Source organism: Lycorma delicatula, chromosome 4, assembly GCF_047948215.1.
Source record: "Lycorma delicatula isolate Av1 chromosome 4, ASM4794821v1, whole genome shotgun sequence".
NCBI lineage: Eukaryota > Metazoa > Arthropoda > Insecta > Hemiptera > Fulgoridae > Lycorma > Lycorma delicatula.
In genome coordinates, this window is record NC_134458.1 from 56,794,694 (window position 1) to 56,809,483 (window position 14,790).

Below are 14,790 nucleotides of genomic sequence, written 5' to 3' on the forward strand. Positions count from 1 at the left end.
TTAACACACAAGAAAAATATTAAGAAAAAAAAAGACTATGCAAATCAGCACAAAATAAACTATATAAAGTTGACTGTAAATTGAAAAACAATGTGAAACAAAATATTTATTCATAAAATTTATTTTGTATTTTTCAGGCTGAAATAACAGCAGAAATCAAGTTCTCAAGTTCTAATATATACTTTAACCAATCATCTTTAATTTTTTAAATTCTAACTTCATGAATTTCATTACTGAACACATACCTTTTCAAAAGCAAGCTCTAGTGTCAATGGTTCTTCAAGAATATGTCTAATCAATATAGTTGCAAGACCACTAAATCCAGGGAAAACAGAATTCTGTTTCAATTTTAGGAGAATTTTGACAACACCCATCTTAGCAACCATTTTTGCATTATTATAATCTCTTGTAAATCGAACACATAGTTGCATAGCAGCATGAAGGGTATCCTTATTCACTGGTATATCCATTAATCCAACACAAGCACTATAAAAAGAAACATAAATAAAAATTATCAAAACTTTTCTATTCCAATTCTTTCAAAAATTAGAAACATATTCAATTTTATTTTTATTTAAATATATTTCTTTTAATACTTTGTTTCATGCAGATTTATAAATAAGATTATCTACTTCCTCAGCTCTCCATCAAATTTTCATATAAAATCTGGCTATTATTTGCAAGAATATTTTAAAATAAAAAGAATACTAGTCTGATGGATAAAACCACTTTCAACTGGTGAGGTGACGTCAAAATGAAGGCAGCGTCTGGTCGCTACATGATTAGCCCCACCCTAAATCACATAAAGAAACATGCTTTGCAGTAGCTGGTTATTTTTTTGTTATAGTTAGACTGCTGTGCATGGAGAATTTTTATAGTGTCTGATTTTTCTCAAGCGAGTGTTAAAAATCAAACTGACATGTGCTTACCATTTATGTCAGTATAATCTCCTTTTCGTAAAATGACCAAATAATGTGGATATTTGCTTAAATATTAATTTCTTTGCATCAAGTTGTTTCAATTTTATTAGCAAATTGTATTATTTTTTCCAGTGTAAAAATGAATGGAATGATAAAAATTTTGAAGAAGCAATTCTTCGTGAACTAGATGGATGGGAAAGCGAGAATTCGGATATTGATGAACCAATTACAGGTCAAAATAGGGAACAAGGTGCAAATGGTACTCAAGAATGGGCTAGAGATGGAAATTGAAAGGTGGTTATTGTAGGAAATGAGGAACAGGTTGTTGATCGGAATGACTGCATTGTCAGCGAACATGACAGATTCTGAGGTAGAAGTTTCAGTAGGTGACAAAAATGTAGGGACTGATAAACATGGGGAAGTAGATGAAAACGTTTATCAGAGTAAATCCAATTTTAGATGGTCAAAAGCAGAACCAAGAAGAAATGTCCGACTTGTGGCATGTATTACAAATTGTAGCAGGCATAACATTTGAAATGAAAGTAAAATTGAAGTATGGAATAAACTATTTCCCTATTTCCTATTTTAAAGTGTTTTACTATTTTAAAAGGTGGTTTAAAAATTAAAGGTGTTTTAAAAACCTTTATTCACTTAACAATAAGTGAAATTAAAAATTTTCTTAAAAATGATGTAAAAAGTATCAAAAAATTAAGGGGTGTCAAAATGATGTCTCCTCACCGTATGTGTCAGTGAAACGTCATCTAACCAGCTGAAGGTTAATACTGAAAATAAAAGGATGCATTGAAAAATAACCAACAAATAAAAAAATGGCAAAAATCTTTCAAATGTAGAAAAGGGAAAAATCAAATTAACTTTCTTAAAGACAGCACTCAAACATACTAACTCAGGTTTAACTTTTCAATAATCTACAGTTTGTTAAGATATGGATATAGACTACAAATAAAAAATTAGGTATTCTGCTAGAATAAAACAGTTTCAGCAACTTGTTCCTAGTCATATATTTACTATAGTAAAAAGTAATACTACATTTTTTAAAAGACGCAGCTGTTATTATTGCTTAAAATATGGTACATTGATTATAATTTTTCTTACCAAATGTAATAAAAAAGAAAAAGGTAGAAACTATTTCTAGAAATCTATCTTCTACAGAAAATATAAAGAGAAGAAAACAAATGTCAACAGAAAATTAATATCTTAATTAATATTTATATGCTAACTTTGCAGGATGTTTAATAATTTAATAAAATAGAATCTGTACTTTTAAAATTATCAACTTGTGAAAATGGTTTAAGAATGACAGTTGATAAAAACTGAGCTACACAGCATAGTTTGAACCACAACAGATTAACAGATTCCTTAACAGTGCAGTCAATCTTCTTGTGATCCAAAGTTTGGTTCTGGAAAAGCTCCAAATAATTAGTAACTTAACTATAACTAAATTGAAGGACAAGGCAAAAACAAACCCTAAGGTATTTAACTATTTGTAGAGTTTAAAGCATACAAATCACATTTAAATACTCATTAAAGATTTCTTTTTTAATTACTCTCTACAGCTATTGAATAAATTTTTTTACATTCATGAATTTTTAAGAAGTGAGAATTTTATTTATTTATATGATTTGATGATTTAGGAAAACTTCCAACACTTCTAGTCCCTAGGATGAAAAATAACATTCAAGACAAGTTGATTCCTTGGCACTTACAATTATGTTTGTTGCTCTAATACTTCCCCACCCTCTCCACAGAAAGATTGGTGCTTCCTACGGTTACGAAAGCTGATCATAGCTTCAAAGGTAACCCAGCAAGGAAGTGTCAAATAGATTCAAGGATTCCATTTGGACACAATTTACATAATGAGCAACATAATATTGAAACTAGCATATATTCTCTACAAATATATAAAAATGAAGTAAAAAATACTTGCTTCTAAAACTGAAAAAATTATTGTAATGCTCAAAATCTTTTTTTAATTTCATTAAAAAAATCTATAACTGTTCTGTTACATACATAAACAAATAGTCTAAACTTGGATATCAAAAGAAGCTGATGTATAACTAAAATTCTAAATATATATACTTTAATAAGTTTAAGTGATGCCTGATCAGGTTACTACATTTCATTTGTTTTCCTAAACTTACAAATTTGTAGGTTATAATCATTTCAGAATAAATGATGAGGTTAATAGAGGGTGACAAACAAGCATCACAATGTAAACAAATGAATTTAGATAATTATTACATAGAAAAGTAAAGATTTTGTTTTGAGTACCAAATAAATACTTTCCTTTTTTTCAATTATTACTTGTTTTAAAATTATTACAACCATGCATTCTTTACTTTATGACTGACCCTAACACAATGTCACTTCAAAAATAAGGGATATCGCTATCTATACAGACCAATGAGATTCTTTCCCCCTAGAGACTTCTGGATCATCATATGATTCATTCAATAAAAAAACCTTAATACCCCACACTAGTGCAAGGTTTTTAAGCTCTACAAATACTTAAGATGTAAAAAAGCTAAACAATATGCACAACAATCAGCAAATTAGATATAAAATTTTATAACATATTTTCTTTATGAATATTATTATTATTATTATTATTATTATTAAATACACATAATCCATTGTTATCTCTCTCTATATATAAATTTGCTTGGGACAATAGTTTATGTAAAGAAATTAACAAAAATTTATGACTAATTTATTACGAAATTGAAAAATTAAAATAACTAACGAGACAATAGTTGCAGCATCCTCTGGTGTCACTCCTCGAATAGACTGAATGGCTGATCGTCTATGAAAGAAATCTGAGTCACCTTCAACTTCCATAGATTCAGCACTACTTGATGAAGGGCTTTTCTCTGGGGGTGAGGAAAATAATTCACTGGATTGTGTATTTCCTTGCGTTTCTTCTTTTGAATATTCTATTAATGATCTCATAATTGGACGCTGTTTACCTGAATCTTCATTTGTCTGCAAATATAATTACAGGACCCAATTAAGAGTGATTACACTGATCTGTTCTGAAATTGTAGTCAACAAGCAAGGACAACAAAAAAAAATTATATATATACAAGCTAATTTATAAATATCAGATACAAAAAAACAGTGTTTTATATAAAGGTTACATCAGCCATTTGCCAGGCAAGGTAATAAGACTGAGATCAGGTAGCCCTGTTCTCCAATAAATTATGGATTTACACATTTGTACTTTTAATTTTGCATGAAAAATTCTGCAAAAAAAATATTATTTGGCAAATAAATTCTGAGGAATGTGATGGATATTACTTTTTCTTAGGATGTTGACAGGAGCATCAACATACCAAGAGAGATATCATCTTGAAAAATATGAAATTTCTAACAAAATTTAAAAAAATAAAAAATATGCACATTTAAATTACAATATTTAATTAACTTGTATGTTTTAATAATTAAATTCACACGTGCCTAAAACCCTAATTCCTAACAATTTTTTTTTTAAATATTATTTATTTAAGCCAATAAACAATAAAGTTTCAGGAAGCGTTCTCTATGAAGTCTTTTTCTGCATCTGTAGCACATTTTAAGATGTTCTGTTTCTTCACTCTGCAATAAAAACAGCAGCATGATTCTTCCCTTGCAGTAACTATTACAATAAACGGGGACCTTTTTTTATTTACCCAATTGCTGCTAACTCATCAACAAACTCAGAATTATAACCCAATCTAAACAACTTCTTGAAATTAACATCATTAGGTTCCCTACAAATACTGTAATAAACATAGAAATAATTACAAAGTAGTAGAACTTAACCATACAGTAAGTTTAATAGGAATAAAATCTCTCCTGCCAACTACGAAAGAGCTATTCCTCCCGTCTGGCCTTTAGTTTTTAATTAGTAATGTATGAACTATTTGCCATCTAGTAATGTATAAATCAACTAATTTTAAATAAGAGTGTACTTATACATCAGTACTGTCAAAAAGCACTGTCAAGCTTTTTTTAAACTATTGGGTCCTGGTGGAAACTTGTCTGTCAAAAAGCTTATCTAAGATAAATAAATATATATTAAAAATATACACTTTTTTACAGAAAACAGAGAAAGATTTTGGGAGGAAAATGCACCCAAAAAGAATAACCAGCAATTATTTGCTAAATTAATATTAGAATTTTTCATATCCTGAAAATTACATAAATACATCAATTTTACTCCTAGACAACTAAAATATATTACCAACATAGCTCGCTTGATTGAGAAATAATTAAATTTTAAAAATAGGTAGAAATTATATGAAGTAGAAACAAACTAGAAACCCAAAAAAAAAATGTTTTAAGCTTTATATTTTAATAGCAAAGCATTCTGAACTTGCTGCCTCTATCAACATAGAACAGTACCATCTCACACATATATATGTAGATATAGCAGCAAACATGACAAAATATATTCATATTTTATATAAGATTGGTCCGGAGAACGATGTTAAACTGCACCGATTAATAACACCAGATGGTCTTGCCAACACCACATCAAGTGTAGCATTTTTAAAAATTGAAGAGTGTAATTAAGATATTGTTACAAAAACAAATAAAAAATAATATCAATGGTTGAACAAGTTAATCAAAGCAGTATATCACAAAAAGCTGCACCGGGACATTTTTTACTTTTCATGGTTAGTTTAAGTAAATAATGTTTTAACAAATTAATTGCAACTTTTTTCTTTTATTTTTAAACGCACCTGTATCATTTGATGAAAAATAATTGTATATCTACGACGTCCACTTGCAATACGTAATAGACTATCACCTCTCCAATAAGCATCGTTGATTAATTTATTATTTATTGGTGAATAAGAAGTCCACTTTCCAGTTGTCAAGTCAAACCACCTCCAAATGTGTGTTGTATACTACAATAAAATATACATACATCAAAACATTTTAATAACACATAACAGAGCTCAACATTCAACAACACATGGTGAAATTATTCCTTAAAATCCATGTATGTAAATCTGAGTTTAAACAATCTGATGGGTATCGACTACTGTGTTATAATCTGACACAATTAATAAATCCAAACAGGATGGAAGAAAACTGCATTCACATCGCTGAACTACAGGAATCCGTTTAATAAACTTACATTTTACCCTACTTTTAAAATTTCCTGAGATGTTCCAGAACCATCAGATTTTATTTTACCAAATTATTTTTATTACTTAGTGATTTGCTAAGTTTAATTTAATAATTAGGTTTTATTAATTTGTTTAATATTTTGTAAATATCTGCTGGCACTTCTTTAATTGATAACATATTTTTTCTGCAAGAGGGCCATCAAACAACAGAACTTCACAGCACACCTTTGGGATCTTAAGAGAAACAATATCATTCAAAAGTTTCTGCAGAGAAAGGAAACACATATATTTTTAGTACAGTTGAGAATATGCTGCATTGGTTTGACAAGGTTCAAACCAAATAGCCATTTGACAATAGCCTCAATTAAACGTTTGACAATAGCTTCAATTTTCGGCAAAATTGATGCTGTGTGTGCTTCACTATGTATGGAGTCTGGGAAATTAAGGAAACTTACTTTGGTTGCAATCTAGCAGATAATAAGCAACTATTAATGTGGCAAAGTTCTACTTGCAGGTCTGTTTAATTTTTGTTCCCTTTGACAAGGTTCTGACTGCAGACTACAGTGCAGTTATATCACTGCAGACAGCTCTTCCATTTACTGCACCATAATATCGGAAATAAAAATTAGTAAAACAACCGTATAACCTTTTCTTGAATTCCGTATTGCTTGAATTCTTCAACATTCGGGTTAAATTTGAAGTTATATTTCTTGTTTTAGTTGCTTTTCTTCATTTACTATAAAGTCAGACTCTGATGAAAGTTTATCAGACTTGTTTAGTTATGATTCAGATGACTGTGCTTCCAACACCATGCTTCGAAAGTAACAAATCACCATTTGACTTTTTGAAAAGGTAAGTAGGCTGGAGCTTAGGCCTAACTATAAAACTTACTGTTATGCAAGTTTCCTTTTCAAACAAAAATGTAGGCTATTCACTTTTTTATTACATTAGTTCAGATACTAGGCTTAACACACAAAAATAATAAAGAGTAAAGTAACTGAAAAATATTTAGAGAACTAAGACATAAATAAATTGTTAGCCACCACCATTCTATCATGTCTAATAACATCAGTGCATTTTTAGGCTTACATTTCAGTTTAAGGACTACATTAAATTTTATCCTAGAAAGTAAGTTGTGGTCCAACCTATTTTTGTTTTTTTATTAATAAATATTACTCTTAAGGTACTGTTGTGATGTTTGAGAAAATATTAAAAAAGAGTGGCAGTGTCAAGTCTGAATATTGATACTCTTTAATATAGTTAGTAGTATACACAGCAATGACAACCAAAGAATTAAGTAAGCAAAATAAGTTTCGCAAGTAGTATTGTTTCAATTTAAACTACACATCATTTTATTTTGCTTCTAGGAAGAATCAAAAAAGCTGCCATTGCAAAAAGAAGTTATTTTTCAAAAGTGAACAAATATTGATGAGACCTCTGACAAAGTGGATAACTTGACAAGCGAAATCCATTCTAGTAGGCCTATGCAAATGGTAGAGAAAGAAACTTTTTAAGAACAATCAGAAGATCTAAAAAGAGATAACAATGAACTGAATTTAAATGAGTAAGTATAATGTTCCGAACACAATTTTATTCTACCCTTGGAATTCTAGAACGGAAAAAATTTGAGCAAATTTTCATCTTTATTTATTTAATTTTCTCATGGTTGTTCAGTATAATTGACCTGTTAGTTTCATCACAGAACCAAAACTAATGATCAGTTTCATAGTGTCAAGAAAACCAGATGGTCAGTTTCATAACAATACGGAACCTGATTCGATTTGTGGTGTTACGAAACTGATTATTTCACCATTTTTCTACCTCGGTAGTTAGAATGGTGATTTCAAACCCTCAATAATATTAATAAAGTAGATTTTTGCTATACACCGTTTTGATTTTGTTGTTATTGTTTGCAAACGTTTACCAAGCAGTCAAAGTAAAAAAAAATAATAATTTAATACATAACAACAAAAAGACAATTAGTCCACTTTAAAATAAAAGAGAAGATTCATAGTAATCTATTTTACATGTATAATTTTCAAAACTTTTCCAAAAATCTGTCTTATTTTCCTTCAATTTGGTAATGGGTCAGGCCTATAAACTTTGGACACTGGGACATAAATAAGTTTAATGTTGTTATTATTTTGTAATATAATTTTACAACTTTTCAATATGCAAATATGAATTACTGTATTTTCTGAGACAGAATTTTTTTTGGTTTTATCAGCAATGATGTTATCATGCCTGAGAAGAATGATCAGAAGAGTATACCTAAGCCATCCAAGTCGAAATGCAACATTAGGAAGAAATACTCATTAACAAGGCAAGGAATATATCAGTAGAAGAGGAAAGAAGGTAGGAGAAAGAGAAGTTAAATATTGTTACCACATATATGCCTAGCTTAATATCGGCAGACGGCAACAGCTCAGATGTCAGCGGGAGCACAGCATATGTATGTGCTGGTAAAAGCGTCACTTCCACCGCGCAGTTCTACAACTATAGTGGCGCTGTGACCCCACCACTCCACTCTCAGGCTCCAATAAAAGAGCATGCACGAAAATGAATTTTTAATTCATCGTCGACCACCATTTAGAGAAGACCAACAAGAAGAAAACAGAAGTTCCCTGGATGCCTCAACATAGGACCTCCCAGCAGATGCCAACATCCCCACCAGAGCAGCAGGCCTGGCCGGCCCGCCGAAGGAGCTGCTGAACATGGATACTACCTTCCTGTTAGGCTTCAATTGTCCTGGCCAGCAGACTCAGCAGCAGGAGCCACCCCAGCGTAGGATCGCTCCAGGAGAACCCCCTCAGCCATGCTGGTGAAAGACAAACATGCCGACCTGACACTGCAGAGCTCTGGAGCCCACCATTGCCATGCTGTAGTGGGGATCCAACTGCTGCTGAGGGGAAGCCTAGTCTGATTTCAATGGACAAGCTGTAACTTCCCAACTTTGCTGGAGACCAGCTCCTGGACCCAACAGCTCTTCTCAGAGGTAATGCAAAAGACAGCCCTTTTCAGGGCTACCATACGGTTATAAATTACAATGAGCCATCAAAAACAACAACAGCCCTTCTCAGGGCTACTACAAGGTTATAAAGCGCCATGTGCCGTCGAATCCACTTGGTGACAATATAAAAAGAACTGTTTTAATTGTGCATAAAAGCAGCCAGAAAATCTCAAACACTGAATGAGCAGAGATCCATGCTTCATTTTACACTTTACAAAATGCAACTCCTAACAGACATTTTATTATAAATACAACATCTAGATGTTTAACTGCTTGACCAAAAAGGTACCAATAAAAAAGGAAAAGTTACCAATAATCTACATGATGATGGTGCAAACATAGAAATTTCAGATGAAATCAATAACAAAGAACAATTTTCTAGAAGGAAGTACACTTTTAAATATTTCTTTGTTGTAAATGGAGAAAAAATACAAGTCTGTAAGCAATTTTATTTAGGGACACTTGATATCTTAAAAAATGATCTATACAGCACACAACATCAACGATAAAAAAACTAACACACCAACACAAGAACAGAGAGGAAGTTATCAAAATAGCAGAAGGAAACCCACAGGGAATCCAGACTTTGCAAGAGCTCATATCAAGTCCTTTCCGAGTGTTGAGTCACATTATTGCACACTAACAGATGTTAGGTGTTATTTTAACACTAACAGATTACACTTGGGTGTTCATTTAAGTGTAAGCAAAATGTCTGAACTGTACTTGGAAAAATGTGGATGCAAACATAGTTTCAACAAAAAAATTACATGTATTAACAGAATTTTTTCAATGGAGTTTAATCTTGGATTCCACATTCCCAAAAGTGACTGTTGCAATATTTATGAGACTGTCAAAAAAAAGTCACACGACAAACTGAGACCATAACATCTGATGTTAAGGAAAATTATGACAGACATCAGTTGCTCAAAAACCAAATGAAAGCTGAAAGGAAAAAAGAAAAGATAAACAAAGACCTGCCAATTCTTTTGCTTGATCTTGAAAATGTCATCATGACATCACATGCTGATATAAATAGCCTTTATTTTCTGCATAGATTAAATGTGTATAATTTAGCAAATTACTAAACATTAACAAAAAATGTTTACTGTGCCATATGGACAAAAATAACAGCTGGATGAGGTAGAAATGATACTACCAGCGCATTCAGAAAAATATTAGAAGTTCTGGTTGATGAAAACGAGATATGAGTAAATTAACGTGGTCAGACTTGTGTATACCAAAAAATAGAAATTCTTTCATCTCTAATGCTGTGATGGATTTCTTAAGAGATCACCCTAACATAGAATCTGTTACAATGAAATATTCCCTTCCTGGTCATTCTTGTGTCCAGGAAGTTGAAACACACACACACTGTAATCGAAAAAACTGTGGCAAAAACAGACTTTTATTCCATCATCACATTAATCAGAATCTTGAAAACAATAAATAAATAGAACCCATACAGAATTATCCAAATGAAACCACGTGATTTCAAAGACTTTGCTGGGTATGCCAAACTCCTAACTTTAGAACTGTACCTTTCACACAAGTCTCATCTCTACATTTCACTCAAACATTCAGTGATTTATTACAAAGCAAGCCATGATGAATAGAAGCTACTGAATTGTGCAAACACTAAGTTTCTTAAAACCTGTGACAGAAAATCCTTCAAGAAGAAAACCTCAACAGTTTTTGATGCAAGACCTAAGACATCAAGAAAACCTCAGAAGTTTCAGAAACAGACATAAAGGCTGCTTTCCCGTTCATGCCCATTGTGGACAGAGACTATTACAAAGTTGTACTAAGCTGTAATATAAATATTTATAGGCCAAATAAAAATGTTGTTTTTATCTTTGTTGTTTAAAATAATATTTTCATCATCTCTGAAATTTTTTTATCTAGTCCTTTATCAATTTTAATAGAAGTAAATTTTGACAAGGTTTTAAGTGTAGTTAGAATTTTGTCATACTGAATTAAGTCACTTTTGATTTGGCAAGGTTCTTACTGCTTTTATACAAAATGATTTTGTCCAGGCATAAAGGTTAGTTTTACAAACAAATAAATGTTAAAACCATAGAAATTAAATAAAAAATAAACATGTCAGAACAAACTAAATCTCTGGGTGCAATTTTGTCAAAACAGGACCTGCATCAGTTAAAACCTTGTCAAAACAATGTAGCGAATAGTCTAGCATGAGAAAAAATCAAGAAAACTAAGGAATTGCAGAAGCATAAATTCAAAGAATATTTCATCATGATGGTTCATCACATCCTTACTAGCATAAAAGTATCTAAGCTCCGATACCTACCCAACTGCTTAATCAAACACTAACTTGAAAACACTTCTCTGAAATTTACACAGGATTACGGCAGACTACAGACTTCTTCATATTTAAAGAATAATGGCTTCAATCACTGCCCAGTTTGAAAACCTACTGAGCAGAGGCACATATTTTTTTTCATAACATACCTAATATTTTAATTAATAGAAGAATTAATTAATAAGGATTGTAACTAAAAAATTAGGATGGCTGACTGACATAACAAAATTTTAAAATGTAGTATCATATTTATTAATATATTAGATGATAATGCAAGTATAAACTAATTATTATTAGAAATATTTTGATTTGTTTTTGAGGCATATATTTCTAATTACATACAAAAAAACAAAATGGGATAGGATAATTATTCATATCCTGAAGCAGTTTCAGAAATAGTTGTGCACTTCATGGGACACCTGAAAATTGAATACATGCACAAAATACACATGTCAACTACGGTAAATATGTAATTTATTCCAACAAAGCACTCTGTATAAAGCAATCATAATAAAACATTAATCTAATTAATTTTTACCCTATGCATAGCTGCTTTACGAGTAGTCACTTGTGATACTTTTTCTAATAGGTCAATCAATAATAATAAAGGTGCCATCCACTTAGGGGTTTCCGGTGATTCACAATTCGCCAATGCCACAGTACCTTTGCTTAATAAACTTATTAGGTTTGGAAGCATGCATGAAGTATGCACTACTTTAGCACAAGGCACTTTTATTTCCTGCAAAATAAAAATTTAATAGATAATATGATCACCTTTAAGGAACAATTATTTACATGTAACATCCATAAAATCTCTACAGCAACCATTAAAAAAAATTAATTTTTAAGATAAATTTTAGCTTTATACTAAGATTTTCTGATTTTCGAGATGTTTAATTTGTTCATAATCTCAGATTTTAATGATTACAGACTTTTAATAGTTAATTACATCTTAATATGTATATATCCAGTATATATATATATATATATATATATCTTCTATATATATATAAAAATCAATGTTTGTCTGTCTGTCTGTTCCAACTTAACTCGAGATCTACCAGACAGATTTGTCTAAAATTTTGCACACCTATACTTTGAAGCCCTGAGGTGGACATAGGCTAATTTTTTTGGACCTCCGACATAACAAAATTTAAAACACTTTATTTCTTCCTTAAAGCTTTTTTAATTTTCAAAATGACTTTGATTTTCAAGAAAAATTTAATTTTTAGCTAACATTTTTTTTTCAACATTGACTTGATTAATTTTGAAAAGAGCTGAAGTTTTAACGTACAGTTATTCCTAAGTTTCAGTTGATTTAGCGCACATGCATATGTAATTTTTATGATTCATTCATTTACAATTTTTTACAGCTGTTTAAAAACATAAATAAATAGCTGCTTTTGTTAATCATGTGTGTGTTACTAATTTAAAGTGTGTAAAGTATTTAACTGCAATCTTTTAAATTCAAAGCACGTATGATGAAAACGGTTCGTGCGGCAGAGACTGAAGATGAAAGACAGTCAAGATTGGAAAGCGACCAAATACACACAGACCAATCCCGTTCGACCGAAACAACTAAGCAACGGGAAATACGTTTAGAAAGCGACCGAATACGCACAGATCAATCCCGCTCGACTGAAACAACTGAGCAACGGGAAATGCGATTAGAAGGCATCCAAACTCGTGCAGCTAAAGTCCGATTAACAGAAACAATGGCAGAACGAGAGGAGCAACTACAATTGACACGATCACGAACTGCTCAATCTAGGCGGGCGCATCAGGCATTGAATTGAAAGAATGCGCCTATCATTACGATGCCAACTATGATTATTCCGCTCATTCAAGTGTCGCAATTGGAAAAATGGTGCCCATATTGTTCTGCACTTACATTCAAAAACGAATCACAAGGAATCTGCTGTGCAAGCGGAAAAGTTAAATTGCTCGATATTGGTTTGCCACCTGAGCCTCTATTGTCGCTTCTATCAGGAACCACAAACGAGTCAAGGCACTTTTTAACAAACATTTCCAAATACAATTCATGTTTTTAAATGACGTCACTCAGAGCAGAAGCTATTGTCCTCGAAAATTATATGCTCACATTCAAAGTGCAGAGACAAATTTACCATCGCGTGGGGTCATTGTTACCTCTACCAAAGGAAGGCAATAAGTTTCTGCAAATTTACTTTATGGGCACCGCTGATGACAAAGTTGATCAGCGTTGTCGCAACAATGTTGGTCTTCGCCATCAAATCGTTGTTTATTTGCAAAACTTAGTTGATGAACACAATGAGCTGATTAAAATATTCAAAACATCACTAGAAAAAATGCCAACCGAGAGGCCTGGCTGGGAGGTCCGCCAAAGCCATTTTATATATAAAATGGCTTTGGCGGACCTGTTTATATATATATAAACACACACACACACACTCACTTATTTTGATACATTTGTGGGAAGCTTAGATTATTATATTAACCAAGTGCACATCACAAAAAATATTTAGCTTTATTTGCAATAAGCGAAGTGTTAGTATACATAAATAGTAAAAAATGCAAGATAACAAAGACAAAATTTTACAGCTAATGATAGACAATAGTTATAGTTATTTTAAACTAAATCTTAATACATGTAAACTTAGAGGATACAGAATATCAATAATAATGGCCCCAGTTCAAACAGCATGAAAAAAAAACTAGCAAAACAATCTTAAAAATAGAACAAAAATACAATTACATACGTAAATTTTCAAGGGTTTTCTCATATTTGAAGTCATTATTACTATATTATAAAAAGACTTCTGTTATAACTTATGACACTGTTAACAACAATCAAAGTGATAGGTGAGAAAGAAAAATTTCAAGAGATGTTTACACAGGTAAACATCGTAATACCTCCCTCAGTAGTTTAGACAGTATCAACAACTTATGATGTGAATAAAGAAGATATAAATGGACCTGATGGTCACTAAATATAAGAATTTAAACAACTTTTGGATGAGATTAATTTATACTCATCACTCCACAATTGTTAGAAAAAGTAGTTGCCAGTGAAAAAGCCAAATCAAAATAAACTCAACAGTGATCCTTTCTTTGTCCTTAGTAAATAATTTTTTTATATTAATCAGATGAAACATGGTTTTTTATTTTAATTACAATGACCATGCAGTAACAATAAAGAAAAATACTAACACTAGTTACAATTAACATATCTAAATGTAAATCAATGTTTGGATTTAAATGCTACTTGTTATCAGTTGTTTAACAGATTTGATCTGCTTCTCCATTTATTTCTATTCTGTACCGACCTCTTGTCTTCAATGTACAACCTAATCCTAAGATATGCATGTTCCATTTTTTTTCTTTTAATTGCGTACCCTTTCTTCCTCAATTAACAAACTAAATTCA

At 31.3% G+C, this 14,790-nt stretch overlaps 1 protein-coding gene across 7 annotated transcripts in view; it reads right to left on the reverse strand.

Annotated features, from left to right (window-relative positions):
- Positions 1–14,790, reverse strand: part of HUWE1 (HECT, UBA and WWE domain containing E3 ubiquitin protein ligase 1) — a 299,081-nt gene that overhangs the window by 161,105 nt on the left and 123,186 nt on the right. For all 7 annotated transcript variants that reach the window (XM_075363006.1, XM_075363009.1, XM_075363005.1 and 4 more), the window contains 4 exons: positions 11,924–12,124; positions 5,663–5,830; positions 3,682–3,920; positions 246–486 (listed from right to left, as the gene is read on the reverse strand). In XM_075363006.1, coding sequence (XP_075219121.1) covers positions 246–486; positions 3,682–3,920; positions 5,663–5,830; positions 11,924–12,124 — 849 coding nt within the window. The remainder of the gene's footprint in view (positions 1–245; positions 487–3,681; positions 3,921–5,662; positions 5,831–11,923; positions 12,125–14,790) is intronic.